The 24,169-nt window shown below is 29.2% G+C and overlaps 1 protein-coding gene across 1 annotated transcript in view; it reads left to right on the forward strand.

Annotated features, from left to right (window-relative positions):
• LOC129988821 (alkaline phosphatase-like) overlaps positions 1-24,169 on the forward strand; it is a 79,555-nt gene that overhangs the window by 19,573 nt on the left and 35,813 nt on the right. The window contains exons 2-3 of the mRNA XM_056097090.1: positions 7,983-8,081; positions 20,476-20,699. Of these exons, the coding sequence (XP_055953065.1) occupies positions 7,997-8,081; positions 20,476-20,699 (309 nt within the window). The 5' untranslated portion in view covers positions 7,983-7,996. The remainder of the gene's footprint in view (positions 1-7,982; positions 8,082-20,475; positions 20,700-24,169) is intronic.

Below are 24,169 nucleotides of genomic sequence, written 5' to 3' on the forward strand. Positions count from 1 at the left end.
CTACCATAGTGAGGATTTCAAAATGAGAAATAAACAAAAAAAGTTGTAGTGTCTGTGGAGGAGAAATGAAGCGCGATGAGAGACTAGACTTTGGTGTAAACAGCAAAAATCGGCAATTGCATCTATGATTCACCGGGCCGCGTTCACATTCTATTTGGCTTAAGATAAATGGAGGACTTAGAATTCAATTAGAAGTGAGAAAATACGCATTATAACAGCGAGTTTTGGTATAAAATCTGTGTCTTCTGATATTGGTGAGCAAAGAAATGAGTTCATAAAACTGCGACCTATCTTGGCTTTTTTATTATCCGTCTATCCTTCCGCCACATTAGGCCGGATATTCGGGAGTGTACTGTATATAAATATCTTTTTTAAAGTTAGTGAAAGTTAATATCAGATTAATTTCATTTTTTGAAATTTATAATTACTTTCAGTGTATATACTCATCAAATCTAGGATAGAATCATATTAGGAGTTCGTTCCCTAATTGATAATTGAGAAGTTCTTCTCTAAGAATTTTTTTCTAATGCAGGACATCCGGTTTAAAATACATCTGGAAACAGTCGGTCATTGCGAAAGAATTAATGTCTGGAATTGAACAGTAAAGGAAAAAAGTTATTGAAGTTCAACTTCCCTGACCCCTCCTATCTCAGAAAATAAACAGAAAAAGCTTGAAGAGTCCCATGTTTATTCAGTACTGAGTAATTTTTATGTAGATTCCAAACTATGCTTGAATGGAGAGCGTCTGATTTACAGACTAACGATCCAATTTCATCCAAGGCCTGGCCATTAATATTCAAAATTACATGTTTTCATTCTTGTCTTATAAATCGGAACTGTCACAAGTTACTTGTCGACGAGATTATGTAACAGCTTTTGTGAATAACAGACTTGCTAACTGCTTGGCGAAGCTTTGAAGGATTTTAATTTTATTAAACATATTTATTTAATATGATGATTCAGATTTATAAAGTTGAAGTTTTATAATTTATATTTCACTTATTTCTTATGTTGAAGTTTCCAAATTCTGTGTACCATAACAATCTATGGCTTGGTTTAGTTTAGTTTTCTGGTGAAAGAGCCATCCTTGGCCATACTTCGCCAATAGCAATCTACTGAAATGAACTACTTTAATATTTTCAAGATGTAACTATCAATTCGTTAAAAATTAAATTTTTATTTCATATGCATAGAGCAATTGATAGTGCACTTGGGGCAAAAATTGATGGCAAGAATTCTTTATATTTAAATTAATGGATTGGAAAATAAAAACTTAATAGTTGAAAATCATAAATAAATAAAAAAAACCTACTTTTTTCACATTAATAAAAGCATTTAATATTTTTATTGAAGTTACTTTTGATAAAAATAAACTGTATACATCTATTAAAGAAAATAAGTATGGCAAACCTCGATGTAACGAAAATTAGGTATAGAAATCATCAATATAATATTATTTCAATAAAATTACAAAATAAAATTCATCAGGGATATTAGTATATCAATATTAGGGATATCAATCATCATAATATCAATATAGGGATTAAATATTATATCCTATGACTTCAAGATAAAAAAAAATCATTTAGTTTTTTAAAATAAAGCAGTTGATTTCGAAAAAAGGGTAACAAATACAAAATATTCAAGTATAAGTAAACCAAACTAAACCACAGTTATTTGTAGTTCTGAGGTTTAAGACCACTGTTGTTGCATTCGAAAAAGTGGAAAATAATTAAAATTTAAAATATTCTATTGCTTAGTTTCGTAAATAAAATGTATATTCTAAAATTTGTTTTGATTAAATTTATTTTATCCAAAACTATAAGAATTTGGATAAAATAAGTTTTAGGGAAAAGATGCATGAAAGAAAATTTGAAATTTATTTCACAACAAAGTAATGATAAAAACGTTGTATATAATAGACATAATGTTTCTCTTTGAAATATCGACATTGTTTGAAATCTATGCTATAAAAAATGATGTGCTTGAGTGCATGCGTGTCTGTGGTAACAGATATTGATATGTTCAATCGTACTTGCAGCCACGATAGTTGTCGAAGAGGTAATCATAATAGTGGTTCAATGCCTTCGAAACCCGAATTTCAAAATTTAATGTAACACATTTTTTATTGAATGTTTTATGTTGTTTTGATGATTTTTCGTGTTTCCATGTTTCTTAAGATTGTTGAAAAATCCGTTAACCATTAGAAAGAACAAACAGTTTTTTTTCTAATGAAATTAATTTTCTTTCTTTGACGTTAAGTTACTGAATTTTGTGAAAATTTTAAATATTATTAACTTTTCCATATAAACTTTCAAATTTAAACTAATATGCCTGCATGTAATTTACGATTTACATTTCTGTCTTTTTCAATTTTTTTTCATTAAATTTATGAAAAAACTATCGTTTTGCTCTAATTCTCCCATCGTTTTGCTCTAATTTAAGACATGAACTATAAAAATTTATTTATACATTAATATTTAATTTATTGTTTTCTGATGTGTTCAAATATTTCCTTCGCCGATCTGCTGAGGATCTGTTAGGAAAGTTTTATATTTTCGCTGATTTGGTTATTAGCCAAATTAGGAATCCGATGAAAAAATAAATAAAAATATGCCTTCAAAGGCCAAATCAATTTGATTTGTTAAATAAGAATCCGGTTCTGAAATCACTAAATCATCAAATTCAGCGTATACAAGATTTAACTGCTAAAGAAAAACTGCCTCGAGCCCGATTTCTCATACGACAGATTCATCGTAATATGGTAATAGAAAATGTGCCTTAAATAGAAGATATGCATTATTGTAAGATTTAAACGTATTTTCATTAATCACTCTTCCGATGTTTTTTTTTCTGTCTAAGACTATCATGAAAAAAAAAATTGGCATGTAAATATTAATATATTTATCTACTTCGTTTTCATAAAATTATTTTTTGATATTGTGGTTTTGATTTCTCTGATATTCATCATGACACGGCTTGCTCATGAATTATTCAAATTCATTGAGGAAAACATAACTTTCAGACTGCGTGCTAAACATTAACAATAGTTAGAAATATTATTAATGATAAATACTACTAATTGTTAAAAGTTTATGTTATGCTTAAAAAATTTTCTTATTTTGTGTTCCAGTATTAAGTTTTTAGTTTTGTTTTTAAAATCCACAGAAAAGTATTAATATATATTCTTTGTGAAGTACAAAGTGTTTTTTAAATATCACCAAAATATCACCAAATATCAAATTTTCTCTGCTATCACTTCTGAGTTGTGTGATTCGTTTTTGCGAAACTTTTTCAAAGCAAGCTATTTTTTACTCGATTTGAAAATATTGTTTTTTTTTCTTATTATTTAATTTTAGATCACAATTTGATTTCATTTTTTTAAATATTTTTTTATAAATGTTATATTAGTGTGAGTGTAAGATTCATTATTGAATTGTAAACGACGGAGATTTTACATAAGTATTGAGAGAACTTAAAAACAATAGAAAATAATTTATTTAGTTTTAATGTCACTAACATTCATCATATCATTGGCAATAATTTTATTGAGCTAAATAGATATAAAGCATGTAGGTAGAAGTACATTATATTATGGAAAATTATTATGGGATTATGGAAAATTATTGATATTGACATTCGCATGTTTCAACATTTAAGTGATCATTTTTTTCCGAATTTCAAACTGGAATGCTCTGAAACAGGGACGACGGATAGCAGAAGAATTAAAAAGTTATGACCAATTCTAAAAAAAATATAAATATAAAAATTAATAAAATTAAATGAAAAAGCGAAGCATATAAAGAAGCATAAATAATATACAGTACACTCCCGATTATCCGCGGAATTGGGTGGCGCGTCCGCCGCGGATAACAAAAATCGCGGATAATCCGAAAAAAGCTAAAAACTGGTATAGCAAAAGAGAAAACAGTAAGACTAAACTTTGAAAAATCGTTTTATGTACAATAAAACGTAAAATAAACAGCAGGAAATGTTTAACTAACGCTTAGTATATCACTCAAAACTAACCTAAAATGCGTTTTGTTAATGAAAACAGAAAAGTGCTTTGTACTTACGAGAGGTGTCAAGAATACACAGAAAAATTAATATATATGTACTGTTTTAATACTGTAATTTATTATGTAATTACAAAAGCATAACAGTAAAACTACACCTTTTTGAAGAAATCAGTCATTTGTATTTGCTTCTTGCTTTGGAAGCATTTTCTCTTTGCTTGGAAGAAAAAAAAAAAAAAAAAAAAACTTAGTGCGGCAGGCGCGGTTAATCTGCTCCGCGGATAATCGGGAGTCTACTGTATTTTGCTACTGATTTTATTAATTTACTTTCAAATTGATTCACCCACTTAAATCATATTAAAGTTACTATAATATTTATAATCTGTGAAGAATTCTTTAAAAACTCATTTAAAATTAAATCTAATTTATATTCTATTTTCTGTGAAGCATTTGCTTACAAGGAAAACGAAAAATTAGGAAAAACGTATTCGAAAAATCATTTAATGGAATAGTCAAATTCGTGACTATTCCATAAAATTTGTTTTCAATTCGTGACAAACAAATGATCTTTGAATTATTATATACTTTTCCTAAGTAAATTTATTTTAATTGATGTTCTTTTTACTTATCAACGACTAATGCTCACAGAATCGCTCTTGTAAATACAGGGTGTTTATAAAGTCCCGGACCCATTTTGATGTTTAATAACTCATAAAATAATAAAGATATAAACACACTTATGGCATTTATTGATGGAATAACTCATATATTTTCCTTTTCAGGTTTGAATATTTTTACTTTTGTAAATATCGTCTGCGCGTGTGGTTAATTTCAGATAATTTCATTTTCCAGTCTAAATATCTGTACTTTTCTAAATATTGTCTGCTTATTAATTGCATTTTTCTCTCTTTTGTTTTTGGCAACTATTGCAATGTTATGTTTACTTTTGATGTGTTTGTTCTATGTAGTACTTTTATATGTGATGTTTTATTCGAGCGGATATTAAGGAGAATGCATACACCACAAGAGAAAGCACAGATTTTGTGGTGGTTCATGGAAATGAAATCGATAGTGCAAGCACAGAGAAATTTCAGAAGAATTTACCAAAAAGATCCTCCATCCAAAAACAGCATCTTGCGGTGGAAAAAGAATTTTCTAGAAATTGGAAGTATCGAAGATAAGAAACGTTCCAGACGTCCTTGCACAAGTGATTTTGATGTTGAGCGTGTCAGAGAGACATTTTTACACAATCCTAGAATATCTGTGAGATCAGCGGCAACAGAATTGGATATGCCAATTTCGACGGTGTACAAGGTTATTAAAAAAAAATTAAGACTGCATGCATACAAAGTTCAAATTGTTCAAGTTTTGGAACCGAACGATAGGCCTAGGAGGATGGCCTTTGCAACAGATATGCTAAGGAGGATAGAAGATGCTGCTGATTTTCTGAAGAGCATAATGTTCTCCGATGAAGCATCCTTTCATGTTTCTGGCATTGTTAATTGCCATAAAGTGCGCAAATGGCTCTGTGGATGCCGACATGCTTGTCGCTACCTGGCGTGAAATTGACTATCGACTTGATATTCTCCGTGCGACGAAGGGGGCACATGTGGAAGTTCATTGACAAGGGTCATGAAACTTTTTGAGTCTATTTAACCATTTATGTTATTAATTTAAATCTATCTTTATTATTTTATGAGTTATTAAACATCAAAATGGGTCCGGGACTTTATAAACACCCTGTACTTCAGAAGTACTACATCTTCAATCTATTTCAATGAATTAATAATCCACTAATTTTTTTAAGTTTGCTGTCAATATCTAATTCGATCTAGAGTCCATAAGCATTCATTTTAAAATTTTGAATATTAAGTCCAATTCAATATTAACTTTATTAGAATTTTCAATATTAACCAAATTAAATACGATTGGTCTTTCTAAGTAAGTTTATATTGAAAAGAAAATATAATTCTGCTGTAGAGAAGTTTTTTGTTAACGTGAAATTTGAATGTAAATAAAAAGTGAGAAATAATTATTCAATAAAAGTTAATTAAAGGATTTGTTGAATTAATTTTGACAGTGACATCCTTACATGAGTATTTATTTTAAGAATACAATTTCACGATTTTTTTTAATTGCTTAGAAAGGGTTGAATAATTTTTTATAATTGAGAACAAAAATTGCTAAGAAAAACATTTTAAAACAATTATGCGGTAAAGTTAAAATTTATTATCATTAGTATATTTTTTATTAAGGTGTACGTACACACTTGAAGATTTTTTTAAAAAATTTTAATTTTAAAAATACAGTTTTTTCACAGTAGGTTATTAATATATGTTTAAAATCATTTCAGTGAGAAAAAACCATATTACACTAATTATTAATTAATTAAATAATATTTAATGAGCTAATTAGCCTATTTTTTGAAACATGATATCTTAAATTCTAATTTGTACAGACACACAATTCTAGTTGGAAATTATGCCTATTATTAGTCTTCATGTTGTCTGCCTCAATCAAGTTATAAAAATGTATAGTTTTTTTAAAACAGTTTTTTCATCAACGATGAATAGAAAAAGCGAGATTTTTTCTGTCATTTTAACTTTTAAACAGCGATTAAAAATTTATTTCTATAAATATAATTTTGATGGAGGCACAAAACATCCGCTATTTCATACAGATTATTTTGATATATAAATAACTGTATTCATTTCTTGTTGAGTTATGATTGTTTGAATGAAGCAACATAGTGGAAAAATATCATTCTTCATAAAATAAGTTTTAAAAGCACCGTAACTAGAGATTTTAATGAAAGCACCTCAAGAAAAATAATTATAACTCGAGAAATATTTCTAATACTGACAGCATCTTGGTATCGCTTGAAAGCTAAAGGATCAAAGAACATTATTAAGCAATAAAAAAATATTCGATATTTTGAACAATTTTCGAAGTTTCAAGTGTGTATATACACCTTAAAACTATCTAGATGAAGCCTATTATTTTATTGATTTATAAATAGCCATTTTCATACCCAGTTGGCCCCTCATATATGGGAATGAGAAATTTCTGATATGTTGGTTGGTTCTCGCCACCATGGTGGGTTCAGTGTCAGATACACTGATGACGAGACGTGACTCCTACGGGAGGGTGTTGCATCGTGATCGGTGATCGTCTTAGTTGTACCATCCATTCATTCAAATTTGTCTGTGTGCCTTCGGACAGGTCAGACTAGCTGTTTATGGCTGACTTATAATTGTATTATTCAAAATTCATAAGAAAACAAAACAAAATATAGCTAAGCAGCTAAAAGATACCAACTTGTGAAGTTGGATAATTTCCTTCATACTTTAGTCTGCAATGCAAGAGCAACAACTGTTAATACTTCATCATTATGGACATATTTCTAGGACAAAAAGTAAATTATGAGGAGTGAATGTCCATATCGGGATCTTTTGAGATTCAAAAAGTAAATACCCACGGCTGCAATGCAGTTTCAGTTGCTAATACTTCATCTTTATAAACGTATTTCTAGGACAAGAAAGTAATTTATGAGACGCGAATGTCTTTTTAAGGTTCTTTAAAGTTCCAAAAAAGTAGATACCACGGCTGCAATGCACGAGCTTCAGCTACAATACTTCATCTTTATAAAGTTATTTATAGTACAAAAACGTACTTAATGGGACACGAATGTCCTTTTCGGGATCTTTTGAGATCCAAAAAGAAGTATATACCCTCGGTTGCAAGCTTCAACCGTTAGTACTTAATCGTTATAAACATATTTCTGGGACAAAAATGTACTTAATGACACACGAATATCCCTTTTGAAGCCCAGAAATGGATAGGATTTGAAAAACAAAAAATGCACCATAATTCAAATCCCCTTTTATATTACTAAATTTTATCTTGCACTTTTTGTATGATTATCTCTTATCAGGAACTTAACTAATGGAGAATTATTTGTTACAGGTGACTGTAGCCGGATGAGACTGGCGTGCAATATGTACATTCCTTCATTTTATTGGCTGTTGCTAACTGCATGTTCTGTTTCGATAAATCATGTTACAGGTAAGCAATACTTCATTTTTTTATCCTTTTTTTTTTCTGTGTTCTTCAAGTAAAATTTTTACTGAATTCATCATCGTGTACACTTTCTATAGATTAATTGTGTATTGATTATTTTGCAGTTCACGCTTTTAAAAACTCAAAACAGAATAGCACTTTTTATTTTCTCGTAAACGTATTTTAGAGAAAGTTTAGTGATCTGCACGTTTTGACCTCTCTGAGTTCGAAAAACATATTTTTGGAAAATGTCTGTCTATATGAGACAGATAACTCAATAAAGCAAAAAGATAACTCAAAAACGCTTTGAGATTGATAGCTGAAATTTGGTATGCAGACTTTACACGAAAATTGCAGATTTCTATCAAATGTTGAGTAAAATCTGTTTTGAGGTAGTTTGTCTGTCCGGCTGTTCGACTATAAGTTAACACGATAAGTACAAAACATAGAGAGGTAGATAGATAAAATTAGGTTTACAGATTTAAAATCTATGGGGTAAATATCTATCATATCAAATTTTGAGCCAAATCGAACAAGGGATTGACCTTCTAAATTTTCAGGAGCATGTAAACGCGATAATTCAGAAACGCAATGACTTAAATATATCACTTTTGATATGGGATTTTCTGGCTACAGTTGCAGTTTTGTGTCAAATTTTTGTCCCAGTCGCTTGAGAAAGACACATTTAAAACATAAATTCGATTTTTGGATATTATTAATACATACAAGGGATTAATCGCCAATTAACTCGCCAAGAACGATATGATATATCCAGTAAAAATGCGAAATTCACACCAAAAGTTAATATTTCCTAACTATTATACCCCAATGCCCTGTTAGGCGTTCTCTGGCATCTGGTTTATGAAAGAGTATGCGAGATAGTTTTGAGAGATCACTCCCGCTCGTTGCAATCGAATTTATATACCAATTGTTTAAAATAATGTATCCCTTAATAAGCCTTTAAATAAATGAAATGTTTAAAGGAAAATAGCGTCAAAATTTTGGATATGCGAATTTTATAACTATACTATTTTGAGCTTTGCGAATAAAATTATTTTTTGACTTGTAAAGTAAAATATTATTTTCCAACTTATAGCTGTGCTCTAATATAAGAATAATTTTTTAGATGTTTCTAACTAGTCGCCTTATGCAACTAGCTGGTTCGCCAAGAGTATTGGCTGTATTCGATTTCAGATACATCGTTTTTTTTTAACTCCATGTTTATGATTCCGCCAAATTGTCTGACATTAAAGAGAAGCATTTTAACTGTCTTCATTAAATTGTTTACACGAATCTCTTTTTATGGAGCTCTTAAAAATGTAAATATCCGGATCATCAATCATCTAAAATTCGCGATATTGTAGTCTCACGTTTTTTTTTTCTTTTTTTTTTTCCCCATTTTGTAAGCTATGCGGATATTACACAAAATCCTTCTTCATTCATTTCCAACAATGGAAGAAAATCCCGCGATTAAGTATTTGATAATAGAATGAAAGCGGTTTGAATTTCAGGGCAATAATGCAATCTATTGCTCAAAATTAGACGAAAATTTTTTTTTTTAAATATTGCCAAAATTCACTAAAAATGTTCACGATTATAAATTTTATATCATTCTAAAAATGAATTGTTAAATTTTGAAACTGTGTGTAATTTATTTTTGTCACATAATAATTTCAGAAATTATTATGAACAAAAAAATAAAATTCATCTTAATTTTTAATTAATTAATATTGTCAAAAAATCTTTCTGAGTCGCATATTCCTACTCTCTAAGGCAGCGGTTCTTAACCTATGGCTTGAGACCCAAAATTGGGTCGCGAAGCATATTTCTTGGGTCGCTCTGAGTCGAACCAAAAAAGTTAGTAATACAGCAAATTTCAGACATTTTAGAAATGACGACTTGAATAAATATCAACAATCGAAAATGAATGCGATTAACAAGATCAAAAAATATCAGCTGATTAAAAAGCGAGAGCAAAAAAAGTACGTGTGATGATAATAACAGTGAGAACTAAATGGAGAAATCCCGAAATAGATATAAGGTGTTCCTTGACAAGCATTCAACCGAGGTTTGAAGATCTTTCAAAATGTATTCAAGCACAAGGTTCTCATTAAAACTGTATGACTTGCATTTAAAATTTAAAAGACTTAACATATGTATTGATATTTCTTTTTTTTTTTTAGGAATAAGTTAAAATGTCAATTATTTTCAAAAAGTTATAAATATATTTTAATTTGGTCAATAAAAATTATTAAAAACACTTGATTATTAATTAAATTTTCCTTGGATCGAAAAGTACTTTTGTTTATCTTTATTATTAAAAAAATAAATAAAAAATTTGTAAGTTAAAAAAAATCATCATCGTAGGATTGAAGATTTTTTAAAAATACGATCTAAAATAAAGCAATGAAAAATTATGACTTTTTCTCAAATATTTCTCAAATTTGGGTCGCGGCTTAAAAAGGTTAAGAACCACTGCTCTAAGGTATATATGTGCCAAATTTGAAGCTGTTGGTCAAAACGGTCTGACCTGTACAGCTCCAACACATACACATTTGCACATACCCATACATTCATCCTTATTATTAGCATAGATTGGTTGACCTAATTTAGTTACAAAAAACTTAAATATACATTTCACTTTAAGAGTATGCTATTTAGAAGTTCTTATTTAAAAAAAGTAAAATTTACCTGTGTGTTATAAGCAAAGATATTTTGTACCAAATTTTCTACTTTATTATAACCTTACTGATTGCACATAAATATTATTATTTTTCTAATATAGAATATGTATAGAAATACCGAAATTTTTCCCCTGCATTCTTTTGTATACTAACACAATATACGGCTTTATGCGTTATAATACAGTGAAAACAAGACCAAATACAGATTTTGGATACTTTTCTCCGAATGCATCCAAAACTTGGTACAGGTATGCAATGTTGATGATAAGACCACATACCAAATTTCGTTTGTTTAAGTCTTTGCGTTTTCGAATGAAATACGTTCACATATTTTCGAAAATACACAGATAGGCAAATGACTGATCTTCTGAAGAATCAGGTCCGAAATTTACTACAGATCTGTAATTTTAATAATAAATCTAGCTTAATCTCATCCATTTAGATTTTTTCATTTTAAATAACGTTTACATGGACCTGAAAAGAAAACCAGAATGGTATACCGTTACAGATGGCGTCCAAAATTCCATAAAAATCTGCACATTTAGCGAAAGGGCAGCATACCAAATTCCATGTCTCTAGCTTTATGTTTTCACAGACCGATAGAAATTAAACTATGTTTCAGAAACATCCTTTCTGCATGAATTCAGAGAGGTCTGACACAGGAATGATTCATAAAAATCCTGAAGTCGAAAGTTTTCACAATTAAAATATTTCATCTTCGTATACTTCATATACTAAAAAGCAAAAACCATTTACAGAGTGATACATTTTGATTGATTTCAATTTAAAACTTCCGAGCGTAAGGTCACAAGCTATCAACTGAAAGTAGGTCGGTCGCATTCCTTGGAAATGTTTGACACATTTTTTAAAATTGTTTTCTGAGAAAATAAAAGGCTCACTCCCTCGTTTTATCTCCCCAGGTCCTGACGAAATAGCTCCCCAGACTTCTTCCAAATGTAAAGTCGGTAAAGAATGTGACCTGCATCCAAACCCTTCCTAATTAATACTTGCAGAATTTCTTGCATAAGCAGCTGCGCCCGATGCAGTGATTTATTAAAATGCGTCGATTAAGATGCCGGACACGTATTATCGATACTGACCTTTCTTGTTATTCTTCCATATTCATTAGGAGGAGTTATTTTGTTTTGATCCGGCAGCACGTGTTTATTGTGATCAGTTCGCTAATGATGATTCTTTGAATAAAACGTAGACAGGTGATCGTTTTAATCGGTGATTAATATCCGAAACGTTGTTATTTAAATGCACTAAATCGCTTCTGTGACAAGCGGTCTTTATGTTTATTTCTATGGTTTCATAATGGTTTGATAAGATATATGCTCTTTAATCCGATTGTAAACTGGATTATGTGGTTGAAGTGGGTGGCTTATTTAATTAGCCACCTGATTTGGGCATTCAATCTATTTGTATTAGATATTTTTAAAAACAAAATTTCACGGGCATTTCAAATAGGGTTAAGAACGGGTGTTAAAGATACAATTCTGAGAAATCTGCTAATATTTGAAATTGTAAATGAAATTTCGACGCCAATGAATGATCTTGGTTTAAGGCATGAAATAAACGTTGCAACATGCTTAGAAGAAATAAAGTTATGAGTGAGTTCTACTCTTTAGTTGAATCTTTACATTCAAAAGCTAATATGCTTTATTGCTCTTTAACAATGTTTTTTTTTGTATCAGTGGACCTGGCTGTTAGATGTTTACTTGTACTTACCCAGAAAAAAATCACAAATGTTTAGCAGTTTGCCCTGAAAGATCTACAAAAATGTGGGGCAGTTTCCCTTGAAAGATCCATAAGCAGGCAACTGAACCTAATGTATTGCAACTAAGTCACGCTACGGTTTATGATCAAGAAACAGTTCCCCATTTACTTTATACCAAGAAGTCTTGTTTCAATCCTGTTTAGCTCATGCTAGAAAAAGCATGTATGAGCAAAGCAAGAAAAGATTAATATTATCACCAAGAAAAATTTCTATTAATTTGGAAAAAATTACATTTCTGTTCACTGTTTTTATATAGCTGTCATTCCTTAAGAAAACATTTATTTGTACCATAAAATACTTAAGAATAATATTTTCCAGAAAAGGATGATCAATTTTTATTTTTATTTTCATAATTCCCTGGTGTTTCAGCATATTGTTTTTACAGATCTTATATGGAAACCTTTTGTATTACTGAAACTGCTTTCAAATGGAATTTCGCAAGAAACAAACAGTAACTGATATGTTTTTCAGTATTTTATTATTATTAGTGGTTTCAGAGTATTATTGTCTTGCCCTTACAAATGTATTCCCTTTATAAATGCATTCTGAGCTGTGATGTACTCAGTAAACTACAGATTACCTGCAATTGTGAAAGGAGAAGTAACCACAGATAAGAAATTTTCCAAGATAATCCGAAAATGTTTATTAAATTGCTTTTGAATTATGTTTTATTGGAAGTAGGTGCCTACATACACAATTAACAATTATTGAATAGTTGAGTTCCATAATTACAAATTTGTAGATTAACATTTTTACAAAACAAATTGCATATGTTTGAAAATTTTTTTCAAACAACAACTTGAAATTAAGAATCTTAATAGTACGCAGAGTGAATAATCTAGAGTTTTCAAGTTTTGTAGCATTTCAAGTTTGGTTTTGTTAAAATCATTTTCAAATATTTATAAATAATTAGTTTATTGCATTTTTCATTTGAGGCAGGGTAGAAAATCTATAAGTAAGTTAATAGAATATTTTTAGTAATTAATTTTAGTAAAATATTTAAATTAATTCATTTTTTTCCAAAAGGACGTTACAATTATTGTCTCTGTTTGAGGTATCTGCGGTTAAAATTAATGAATTGGGTAATATTCCATGATTAGATGCTAAAAAATTAGTAGATTTGAAATTTGAAAAAAAAAATGTATCCAAAGTTATTGATATGAGATATTTTGATTCCTTCAAACCAAAGCAATCGAACATTTGCTTTTAACTCTAATATAATTGGTTATTCAAGTTTCCATGTAAATGAAAAACAGGTCTACATTTTGGAGGGATATGCCAAGGCTTACACACATAAAATGCCATTTGTGGCAAATACCAAAACATTACCTTCACCTCTTCCTTCCTTTAGGCCAGATAAGGCTTAGATTGCAAATACAAAGAAATCTAAATAACTACTTATAAAATATTTTTGAGTTTTTATGATTGCATTTATCATCATTTTCCAGACTAACCATAATTTCATATGGTAAACTAACTTCAATCAAACTTAATTTTAAATACACTGAGAGAATTAATTACTATATTGTCACGTAGATACTATGATATAGAACTCAATGGCACACACAAGAGGTTGAGCTAAACCAATTTATTAACTGAACTCTGAACACAGTGACTGAAAGATCTTCTGCTTTTATACTAGCAGGGAAAGTTCCAGAATACTTTTCTGGAGACAGTAACAAAAGTCCAGAACATTTGTCTGGTAAACTAAAGAAATGTCCAGTATGTTCTGGAACATGAAATAAAGGAAAACATAAAATCGAGGAATTAAGTATTTACATAAACTATTAATCGCATTATCTCTAGCGGGATTCGAACCCAGGTCTCTTGATCATGAGACCAGTGCCATGACCATTCGGCCATGGATATTCGACTGCCTTTCTTCAATGCGCCATATTACTTAATTACGAACAACCTAGAAATAAATTGGAAAATACGAAAAAAGAAACGGTGCATAAAAAAATTCATTTCATTTGAACTAAATTTTGACGCATAAGAAACACGAAAATGTTCTTCATGTTTTGTAGATATGAAATGAGTGATTTTGACCCTTACCTTTAGTTGTTAAAAAGTTAAGCATAATAACTTGTTTATTAGTTTGGTCAAATGTGATTTAAACTTGAAGTACGATAACTGTCCCTTATTTACGTATGAACATGTCTAAGATAATAATAAAAGAATAACAATTTTATTAGAACAAATACTTTTAACTTTAAATCAAGCAAAATTACTATCTTATGAATTGCTTAGAATACATACGTCTAAAAAAAAGTCTGAGCTGCCATATAAATCATTTATTTATTTTCAAAACATCACTTGCCAAATATGATCCAAAAGACAAAAACTTGTTCATAATAACATTCACAGGAAAAACTTAGTATAGTATTTTTTAAAAATTGTTATTGGAAATTCAGATCTTTAGGCGAAATAATTCATTTAATTTACTTAATGACTTTTAGTCACCAAAGCCACATGCACTTCAAATAGCTATTACAATAATTGCATTTACTACGAGATTAAAAATTATTTTTAAAATTTTGTATGAATATATAACAGGAATATCATGAATATATCAATGCTATAGATATTTAAATCTTAAAATAAAAAAAGATTGCTATTTTCTAGTGAAATGCATAGTTTTAAATATCTATAACTTCGGAAGTAATAAAAATTTTCTAGTTATTTCGCATGTACTTATTGTTTCTTATGACACTTGTCATAGATAAGCCCGCTGACAAAGTCAGCGATTTTATGCCGAGAGAGCGTCTCTTGTTTCAGTAGCACCATCTAGGGTCAAGATTACGTTTTAGCTACTCAGGCGTCACAACCCTTTTTACGGGGCGGACTTGATTCATACATTTCATTCATTCACCCACAGATCGTAACAAACACATTTGCTTGCACAATCCCTTTTTACAAGGGGGCTCATTCACGCACCTCACAGATATAGCACAGGGTAGAAAACAACCATGCCCAAACCAGAACTCGAACCAGGGACGCCCAAACTGCGGGAAAGACGTGCTACCCCTAGGCCAGGTCGCCGGCTCGCGTATATTCAATAGTTTATCCTAAGTTAAAAATTAATTTATGCTTCAAATCACGCAATGGGAGAACTGAAATCTAAACAGAACGAAAACAAACAATTTCTGAAGACTTGATAAAGCAATAAAGTTTTAAATAAATTTCAAAAAAAAAAAAAAAACTTCTGCCGCAAATCATATTTAAAAATATTTGTAAAAAATTGTTTAAATTACTGGGAAGTTGCATAACAAGTATAAAAACTAGATCTAGGAATTTTAATATAATATAAAAATTATTATTATTCGATAATATTTTCAAAATTCCTCACCAAAAAATATTGAAAATTCTCTTATTTTGATGTAAAAATCAAAACTTAAAAAAAAAAATGATTTTTAAACAATGTCGAAAGTTTTTTTTAATGAAAGATAATTTGACACATTATGATTTTAATAATTTAAAATGGATTTAAATCAGTAATTCGAACATTTGTCTGTGCGAAAATTTCCATACATTCAAAACATATAAAACAAACTTTTAAAAAATCTTTAGATAAAACTTATGCAAAACTGTTGATTTACAAATAAAATCCCACTTAAAAAAAGCATACATTACTTTTTCATATATATTGATTAATAACTTTTTTCATAAACATTAACAACTTGGAATTGACTTTGTACTATTTTCCAAACGAGTCAATACATTTCATTCTTGTTTTGTAAAGTAGACATGATACATTTTTCTCAATTTGTCTCTAACATCAGGAGAAGCGATTATCCAATTCATATTTATATTTATATGGATTCATATTTATATGGAATTTATAAAAAAAAATGTCTCCATGTATATCGTGAGAAACCCTGAGGCACCCTGTGAAATTAATTGTTATATTACCTTCCCTTTTCTGAAAATATTTGAAGATATTCTGGCGCACCTCCTTCCTCTAGTATTCTTTGCAAAGGACCTTAGTTTAGGTTTGATTCAACAAACCTCTGTTAAAGTTTTCCATTTGTTATTTTGTTTTAGAAACATAGTTTGAATTGTCACTAGGTTGTAAAAAGGACTACATTCTGTTGTCCTCTCTTGCTTGATTGGAATCCTTTTAATTTTTATGAATTTAGAAAAGGATGTACTTTACTCCTAAATGCAATGAATTAATTCCCCAATTTTAAACCTCCTGATATTGGCGTCCAGGACACATAATCTGTCTGCCTCACTTAGTTGCGCCACTTTAAAACTGTTGTGAATATAATGATTATAAATTTGTGAGAAAAATTAAGTATACTGATTTAAATAATGAAAAGTATTGATTTATTAATTAGAATCACTGCTGCATTAATGTCGATTAAAAAAATAAAAGTCAAAAATTTTTAATGATTCCCATAATTTAAATTAATATTATTCCTTAATTAGGATTTCCATAATTAGGCTTTAATGTTCCTCTAATTCTTACATAAATTGTTTTTTTTTAAGTGGAACTTTCTGTTATGCTTTTTCTTCAAATTCACAAATTCAAATTCCTTCAATTCCGGTGGTAAGTTTAAAATCTCAATAAATTGCACCTCTAATCAAAAATTATTCAAGGTAATCATTATTTGAATTTTTTAGAAGAATTCCGGTTTCCCTCGCATGGCTAAGGAAAGGAAATCCGAATAATGAATGTTAAAGTCGTATGATGGGTAACGCCCCTCTGTCGTGGCCGTCCTGAACTGTCACTTTATGAAAATATATCTTATGGTCTTACTATAATTAAACTTTATCATATTTTAAATTTGAAAAACTATTTTTAAAATTCGTTTGAGTTTTTACAATTTTTTCGTTAAAATAAAAATATCAAATAAATATAAAAATATAAAGCTTCTGAAAATGTATAAAATTGTAGAAGCTACCTTAAGTTTTCCGCTTTATACTGTTATCTTACTGTGAAAAAAAGACTCATTTTGTGTATGTCTTTGATAAATGATGAAAACTTACGCACATTTACGTTACTCCCTGAATTTCCATAAGAAAGCATTCTTTTAAGACAGGTAAAAATGGTTCTACCCGCATAAAAAAAGAAAGATAAAAGTTGTCATAATTCCGAATGTTGTTGCAAAAAAAAAAAAAGTAGCATTTGAAAAATTTCAAGAATTGATATCAATTTAAAAAAAACATTTAAAATTTCTTTGTGTGATGTGTTATTTCCTGTTATTTTTATATGATTTTTAGTTTATTTGTTAGAATCTTGGTAATCTAGTAACTTCCAACCTTCACTGAGAAGTGTTGCACATTTGCACCATTTCCTTTTTGAATTTTATATTTAATATTCAATATTCTTACAAGTTAATTAATAAGACAATTATAATTTGTTACATTTTGTAACAATTATAACTTGTTATATTTCAGGCTAGATGTGCCTGATTCATTTTTATTAAACCATTACAAGTTTATTTTTTATATTTATTCTTCGCTTTTTCTTTATCCTCATTTATAGAGATGTACTCAGCTGCGCGACAGAACACCAAAAAGATTATAAAGTAAAAGATTTAAAATGCATAAACATGTAAGCTAAACATATTCTCGTATTAATGGAAAGTTTTATAGTATAATTAATAAAATTAATTTAATTAAAGGGTGTTTATTTATATTATTAAAAATTAATTGAATATAATTCATCTTAAATATTTGTTTATCATGGTGCTAATGGAACTATGAGAAAATTTCATTACTTAAATATAATCTGGATTATATTTAAAGAATCTAAATTGGTTATTACTTAAATATTATTATTATTTAAATATAAGTTGCATTATATTTAAACTAATTTGAATATAATTCAGTCTTTGATTTTGATCCCTGTAAAGCGTGGAATATTTTTTTTTATTTAAGTCTTGGTGTAACTGTAGAGAAGTTTCATTATGACTGTTAACGCTTTGCACTCTAGAAGCGGCGGCGTCACTCAACCGCCATTTCACAGAGTAGATCATTCTGGCATTTTTTTATTTCGATAATTTTTAAAAAAATACAAGAGCTAAAGAAGTCACAAATTAATTTTTAAGGAAAAAAAAAAATCAAACCATTTATTTTTCAAGTGTCGAAGAAATAAAAAGGAATCCTTCTATTCGCGAGAATGTTTCTGTGTCTAATTGTTTTTCTGAGTACAAAAATTTATAAATCTTTCATTCTTTTAAAGCTACGAATTCCTCATATAATCAGATTCAACTTCGTAATATGAAACCAAAATAATTAGTTTATTTAATTGCTTATTAGCCATTATCCCTCATAGATCCGATAAGTGATGGTTAACTATGATAAATGCCATTGTTACTTTTAAAAATATTCAAAACAATGTCGATCCAGTTATTGACATTATAACTCTAGCAATGTTTTATTTTCATATTTATCATAAAAATGAAGGATGATAATGATGGAGATAAGCAACACATTTTTTTTGTTCATGTGGGGGTTATAAGCATGTATATGAAATAAAAAATTAACTGAATTGGTGCGATGGTTAAACTGGGAAATTGTTCTTTGATTTGGTTAATTGATTTAAATAGATAGATAAACGTCCTATGATGTTTATAAACTTGAATGCAATTGTTGACATATTGTACTCGTTCAAGTTGGCTGTATTTTACATAAATCCTGGCTATGGATCACTGTTCCTGTATTAGTTAATACAAAAAAATAATAATAATGGAATTAATGAAATTTTCACAGAGCACTTTTTCGAACTTTTAAACATCTGTAAGTAACATTTTGGATAAAAAAGATTCATTTGAAGTAAAAGAAAGTTTCATTCAAATAAATTTACCCCATGGTTAAAAAAATGTAAAATATTTTGTCATTAATTAATATTCGATTTTGTTATTACTTTTGCTAGTTTCCTACTTTTAATCGAATCGATCATCATTGAATTACATGCGCTATTTCATGTAACTTTAAATGGATTTTTAAAAAATGGATTTTTCTTAAATGTATTTTTTAAAACCTTGCAGCCATACTAATAAAAAAAATACATATTGTCACAGACATACATATTTACGCAAACATACTAATGAAAATGCCCTTTTATTAGTATGAAATTTTCTTTTAAATATTTTTTTTAATTTATATCTATTTTTATAAATTCAGTAGGAATCTAATTAAAAACATTTATAATCTTTTTTTAATTCATATTTATAAATAACAATTAAAATGCTCATAACAACCCATGATACACTATTTAATGGGACTTGGTAGCCTAATGTAAGTCTTGGGCTTCAGGGTTACACGACTCGAAGATCGAAACTCAATTCCATTAAAGGCCTGTCCAGTGTGTGGATTTGGTACACGCTAAATCTGACATCATGAGTTAAAAATTATCTCTTAGGCCTTAGTGCAGATGCTTTTAGAAAGAGTATCAGTTCACGAATCGTCCTTGTCTTTTGATTATGACTGAAAGTAGCGAGGTCCATTCTTTGTGTTGCTTACAAACGGAGCATTAAAACATCAAAACTAAACTACATAATTTAACATAAAACAGTTCTTGTTCGCCTTTCCTTGGAAACTAATAATTTTTATTCAGCTCCATTTCTTCATCTCTTTTCACAGTTATGATTTCATCAGTTATGATTATTTGATTATTGTTGCTCCTTGACAAAAGCTTCATGTAATATTGTTGCAATTACTTTTCAAGTGGTACCCCACGTTTGTAATCAAGCAAATTAATCGATTAAGTGATACTTTTGAAGATATTGAAATAGGGATAATATATAAATGCACAAAATATAAAAATCAACACACCAGGAAGTAAATGAAATATCGTGTACAAATTCCTATCTTTGCAAACACGAACAAAGCCAAGTGCAATAAAAGTGTATAATTTTTTTTTATCATTTCATAATTTGATGCAGTATTGTTCAGCTTAATTACAATTTCCATTCATATCTTTCAGGTGAACCGGAATCGTACCGAGAGCAGGCGCAATCTGTGCTTGCTCGGCAACTGCGCCGAACGGATAACAAGAACGTGGCAAAGAACATCGTGCTGATTGTCGGGGATGGCATGAGTCTTGCCACAATCGCAGCTGCACGAGTCCTCAAAGGACAGAAGGCGGGACGACCAGGGGTAGGAGAAGAAATGCTCTATGAGACATTCCCCAACGTTGGGCTGGCCAGAGTAAGTTACTCATTTTTAACTCTTTGAACTCGGAAAAAGTGTCGTCCTCGTTATTTGACTGCGGTTCAAAATGACGAGGTCCTTCTCAAAATAGACCTAGTGTTGCTTTAAGACGATACGTTAACTAAATAAAATAAACTTTGCACTCGGAAAAGTAATTCGATGCATAATTATTCACTTAATACTAAGACGTGCTTATTGCTCCGAAATATATATATATATATATATATATATATATATATATATATATATATATATATATATATATATATATATATATATATATATATATATATATAATTGTCTTAAGTTAAATTCTCCCTTTTAATTAATCTACATCTTTTTATCGTTCTTTAGGTATTTTTAACAATAAAATATTTTTAAAAAATAAATAAATGTCAAAATAAGGCAGTGGCTTGAATGGGAAATGAGAGGCACCATCCGAGTGCAAATTGTTAAATATAGCAGAATTTCGTTGAAAGCATAATATGTATTTGTTGAATAACATGGATTCAGTTTTACTTACTTAGATGGAAAGATGGATTCAGTTTTACTTACTTAGGTATTAAGTAGCTGCACGATACAAACAGAGAGTGCTAAAAGGTGAAAAAAAATATTTCGAGATTTTAGACATTCCACATTTCGATCAGTTTCAAGCCGAAAAAATTTTTTTGGAATCATATCTATCTTACCTGGAGTCCCACTGGGAGAAGGGGTTCTCATAATTGAGGATGGGAAGCTTTCGGCATGGTGGCTGGTTCTCACCACCCTGGTAGGTACACAAAAAGGTGGGTGTCTGGCTTCTCCCATTGTTGAAGGGACGTACTTAATAAGGGTAGTGTTGTACCGTGGCCGGTGATGGCCCTTAAGACTCAACCACAATTCCAACCAATGTTGCTGTTGCGGCGATCCAGTTCATTCAGATTTTTTCTTGTGCCTTCCAGCGTGTCAAAGTAGCCAGTTTGAGGTTGATTTGGTTAATATATAAATCTACCAACTATATAACTAAATTTTCTGGTTAACACTTTTTCTTCTATGATAACTAAATTTCCTCTCTCTTTCTGTCTCTTTCTCACTTTTTTTCAGTTGATTATTCTTTTCTGCGTACAGGGAAAAATAACTTTTGGAATGTACTATGTTTCCCTCTAATATTGATTTTTTCTGCTGCGCATACTCAGTTACAGATTCCGAGTTTTCCCAGCTGTTTTTAAATTGATGGAAGAGAAGTACTGCCTCAGAATTAAAAGCAGAAATGTTAGAAACGAAATTAGAAACGTTTTCCCACTACATTTTTTTTTTTTTTTTTGCGGATTTAATATTTGAAAGTAAATTAGAAAATGAAAGATAATTTAAAAGTAATAAAACGAGAACTGACAATATTTTTATTTTAATTAAACTTGAATAAAATTTCTTGTAATTCAATGATTTTCTTTTCAATAAATTTTAATGATTAATTCAGAAGAATTTATTTTAAATGTTTTTGAAATTTCCACAGTTCCAATATTATTCTTTACGATCTTAGCTTATATCGTCTTCAAGCCTCGACCTCGAATAAAATATGGTATCATCAAGAAACAGAATTAATTGTAGAGTAGAGTATTGAGAAAAAATATCACTGTGTACCTATAGGCTAACGTATAGCAACAACATTTTTTTTGAGTTTGAAAAGTATTAATAGTATTAATACTACATCAGAGACAGAATTTAGCTTTCTAACATTATATACAATGATAAGTAACGATTTCTAAGTCATATTATATGAATATGAATATGTTACATGGTGTTACATTGATTTCAGCAGATGTATTTTTTTTTCTGAAAACAAAACAAGAAAATTAAATTTTATTTTAAAATAAATTTTGATGATACAAATAAGCAGCTTTTAATAATACTCATTTTTTATGTCCAAACGAAAAAGGAAAAAAACTTTTTAATTGACAAAAATTTGTTTTAAACCTATACTTTACTATTCATTTTGTTGTTTATTCACAGCTTTATAAATCATTATAACATAATGAAGAGTATAGAAAAAAATCTGAAAAATCCATTCCGAACTTAAATTTTTTGTTGGAATTTATTACTTAGAATTTACTATTTTCAATATTTTTCTATTCTCTAGAATTTCTGATATAATTTCCTATTAGAATTTTCAATTTGTTTTCCTATTTCTAATCAAAAATTTATGAAATTTATTAACCAAACAATGAATTATTAGAATTAATAAAAAAAAGACGATATATAAACAAAACTGTTAGTACACATATTCATTACTGTGCAATGTAAAATATTAAGAGATGCTGAACCCCCACGATTCTATTTCACAAGCCGCCAGTTGTAGTAACTTCAAATACATTTTCCAAATGCGGAACTAAAATTGTCTGTAAAAAAATTGAGACAGACTACGTGATTAAAAATGTATTAGATCTAACAGCACTTGTAAAATTGAAAGTTAGAAAGATGTAAAAAAATTGAGACAGACTACGTGATTAAAAATGTATTAGATCTAACAGCACTTGTAAAATTGAAAGTTAGAAAGTTATCTCATAAAGCGACAAAACATTTCTGCGAATTCGTAACGCGGAGACTTATTTTCCCGCCTGCTGTTTGATAAGCGTTACACTTCGAAGTGGTGACAGCTTCTTGGAGTGTTTGATGTTAGTGATGATGGATATATTGATGACAGATCGCATCAAATAAACTGGGAAAACTTGATATTTTTTTTGGTTCTACAGTATCATATCGTATGTAAATACCCAATCACATCAAACTCATACTTACTTGGAGACCATATTTTATTTTAACGGAGTCGAAATAGATAAAAAAATAGTTACTATTAAACTTTATCTTCAAACATATTTTTTTTTTGTATTTTATTATATACATTGGTATAATTTTAATGTTAACGTATAAATGATATTTGACGCTTCATCTCATCTTATGGTAGCTCTTTAATATAATGCCTTTTCTTTCATAGAAATACTAGCCATCTTGGGTGATCATTTGATTCGCCTGGATGAATGGTTGTTAGAACTTTCATATAATTTTTTTCTCTCATAACTTGGTTTTAAGATACGGGATGAATTTTTTTGGAAAATGTTCGGAAATAATTGTATTTTTTGATTAGTTAGTAGTTAGAAGGATAAAAAAACATCTGTGAAATAAAAATATACCAGTTAAATGGAAAAGTTTTTTTAAAAATTGGAAAATGGGGTTTTTTTGGTTAAAAAAAAGGGTATAAGGCAGAATTCTTCTAGTTTAGAAATTTATCAAATAATTTGCTTAACATTTTGCAGATAGCTTAAGAAATATATTATCTACTATTTCCTGAATTAAAAAAAGGCTGTATTTCTATCCATTATTTCAGTATTGGGATTCGATTGGTAAATAATAAGAAATTTTCAATTTTTTCGCATTATGAAGTATTTAAAGCAATTATGAAATATTTTTAAATGAATAGATTGTTTGTACAT

The sequence above is a fragment of the Argiope bruennichi genome, chromosome 10 (assembly GCF_947563725.1).
Source record: "Argiope bruennichi chromosome 10, qqArgBrue1.1, whole genome shotgun sequence".
Lineage (NCBI taxonomy): Eukaryota > Metazoa > Arthropoda > Arachnida > Araneae > Araneidae > Argiope > Argiope bruennichi.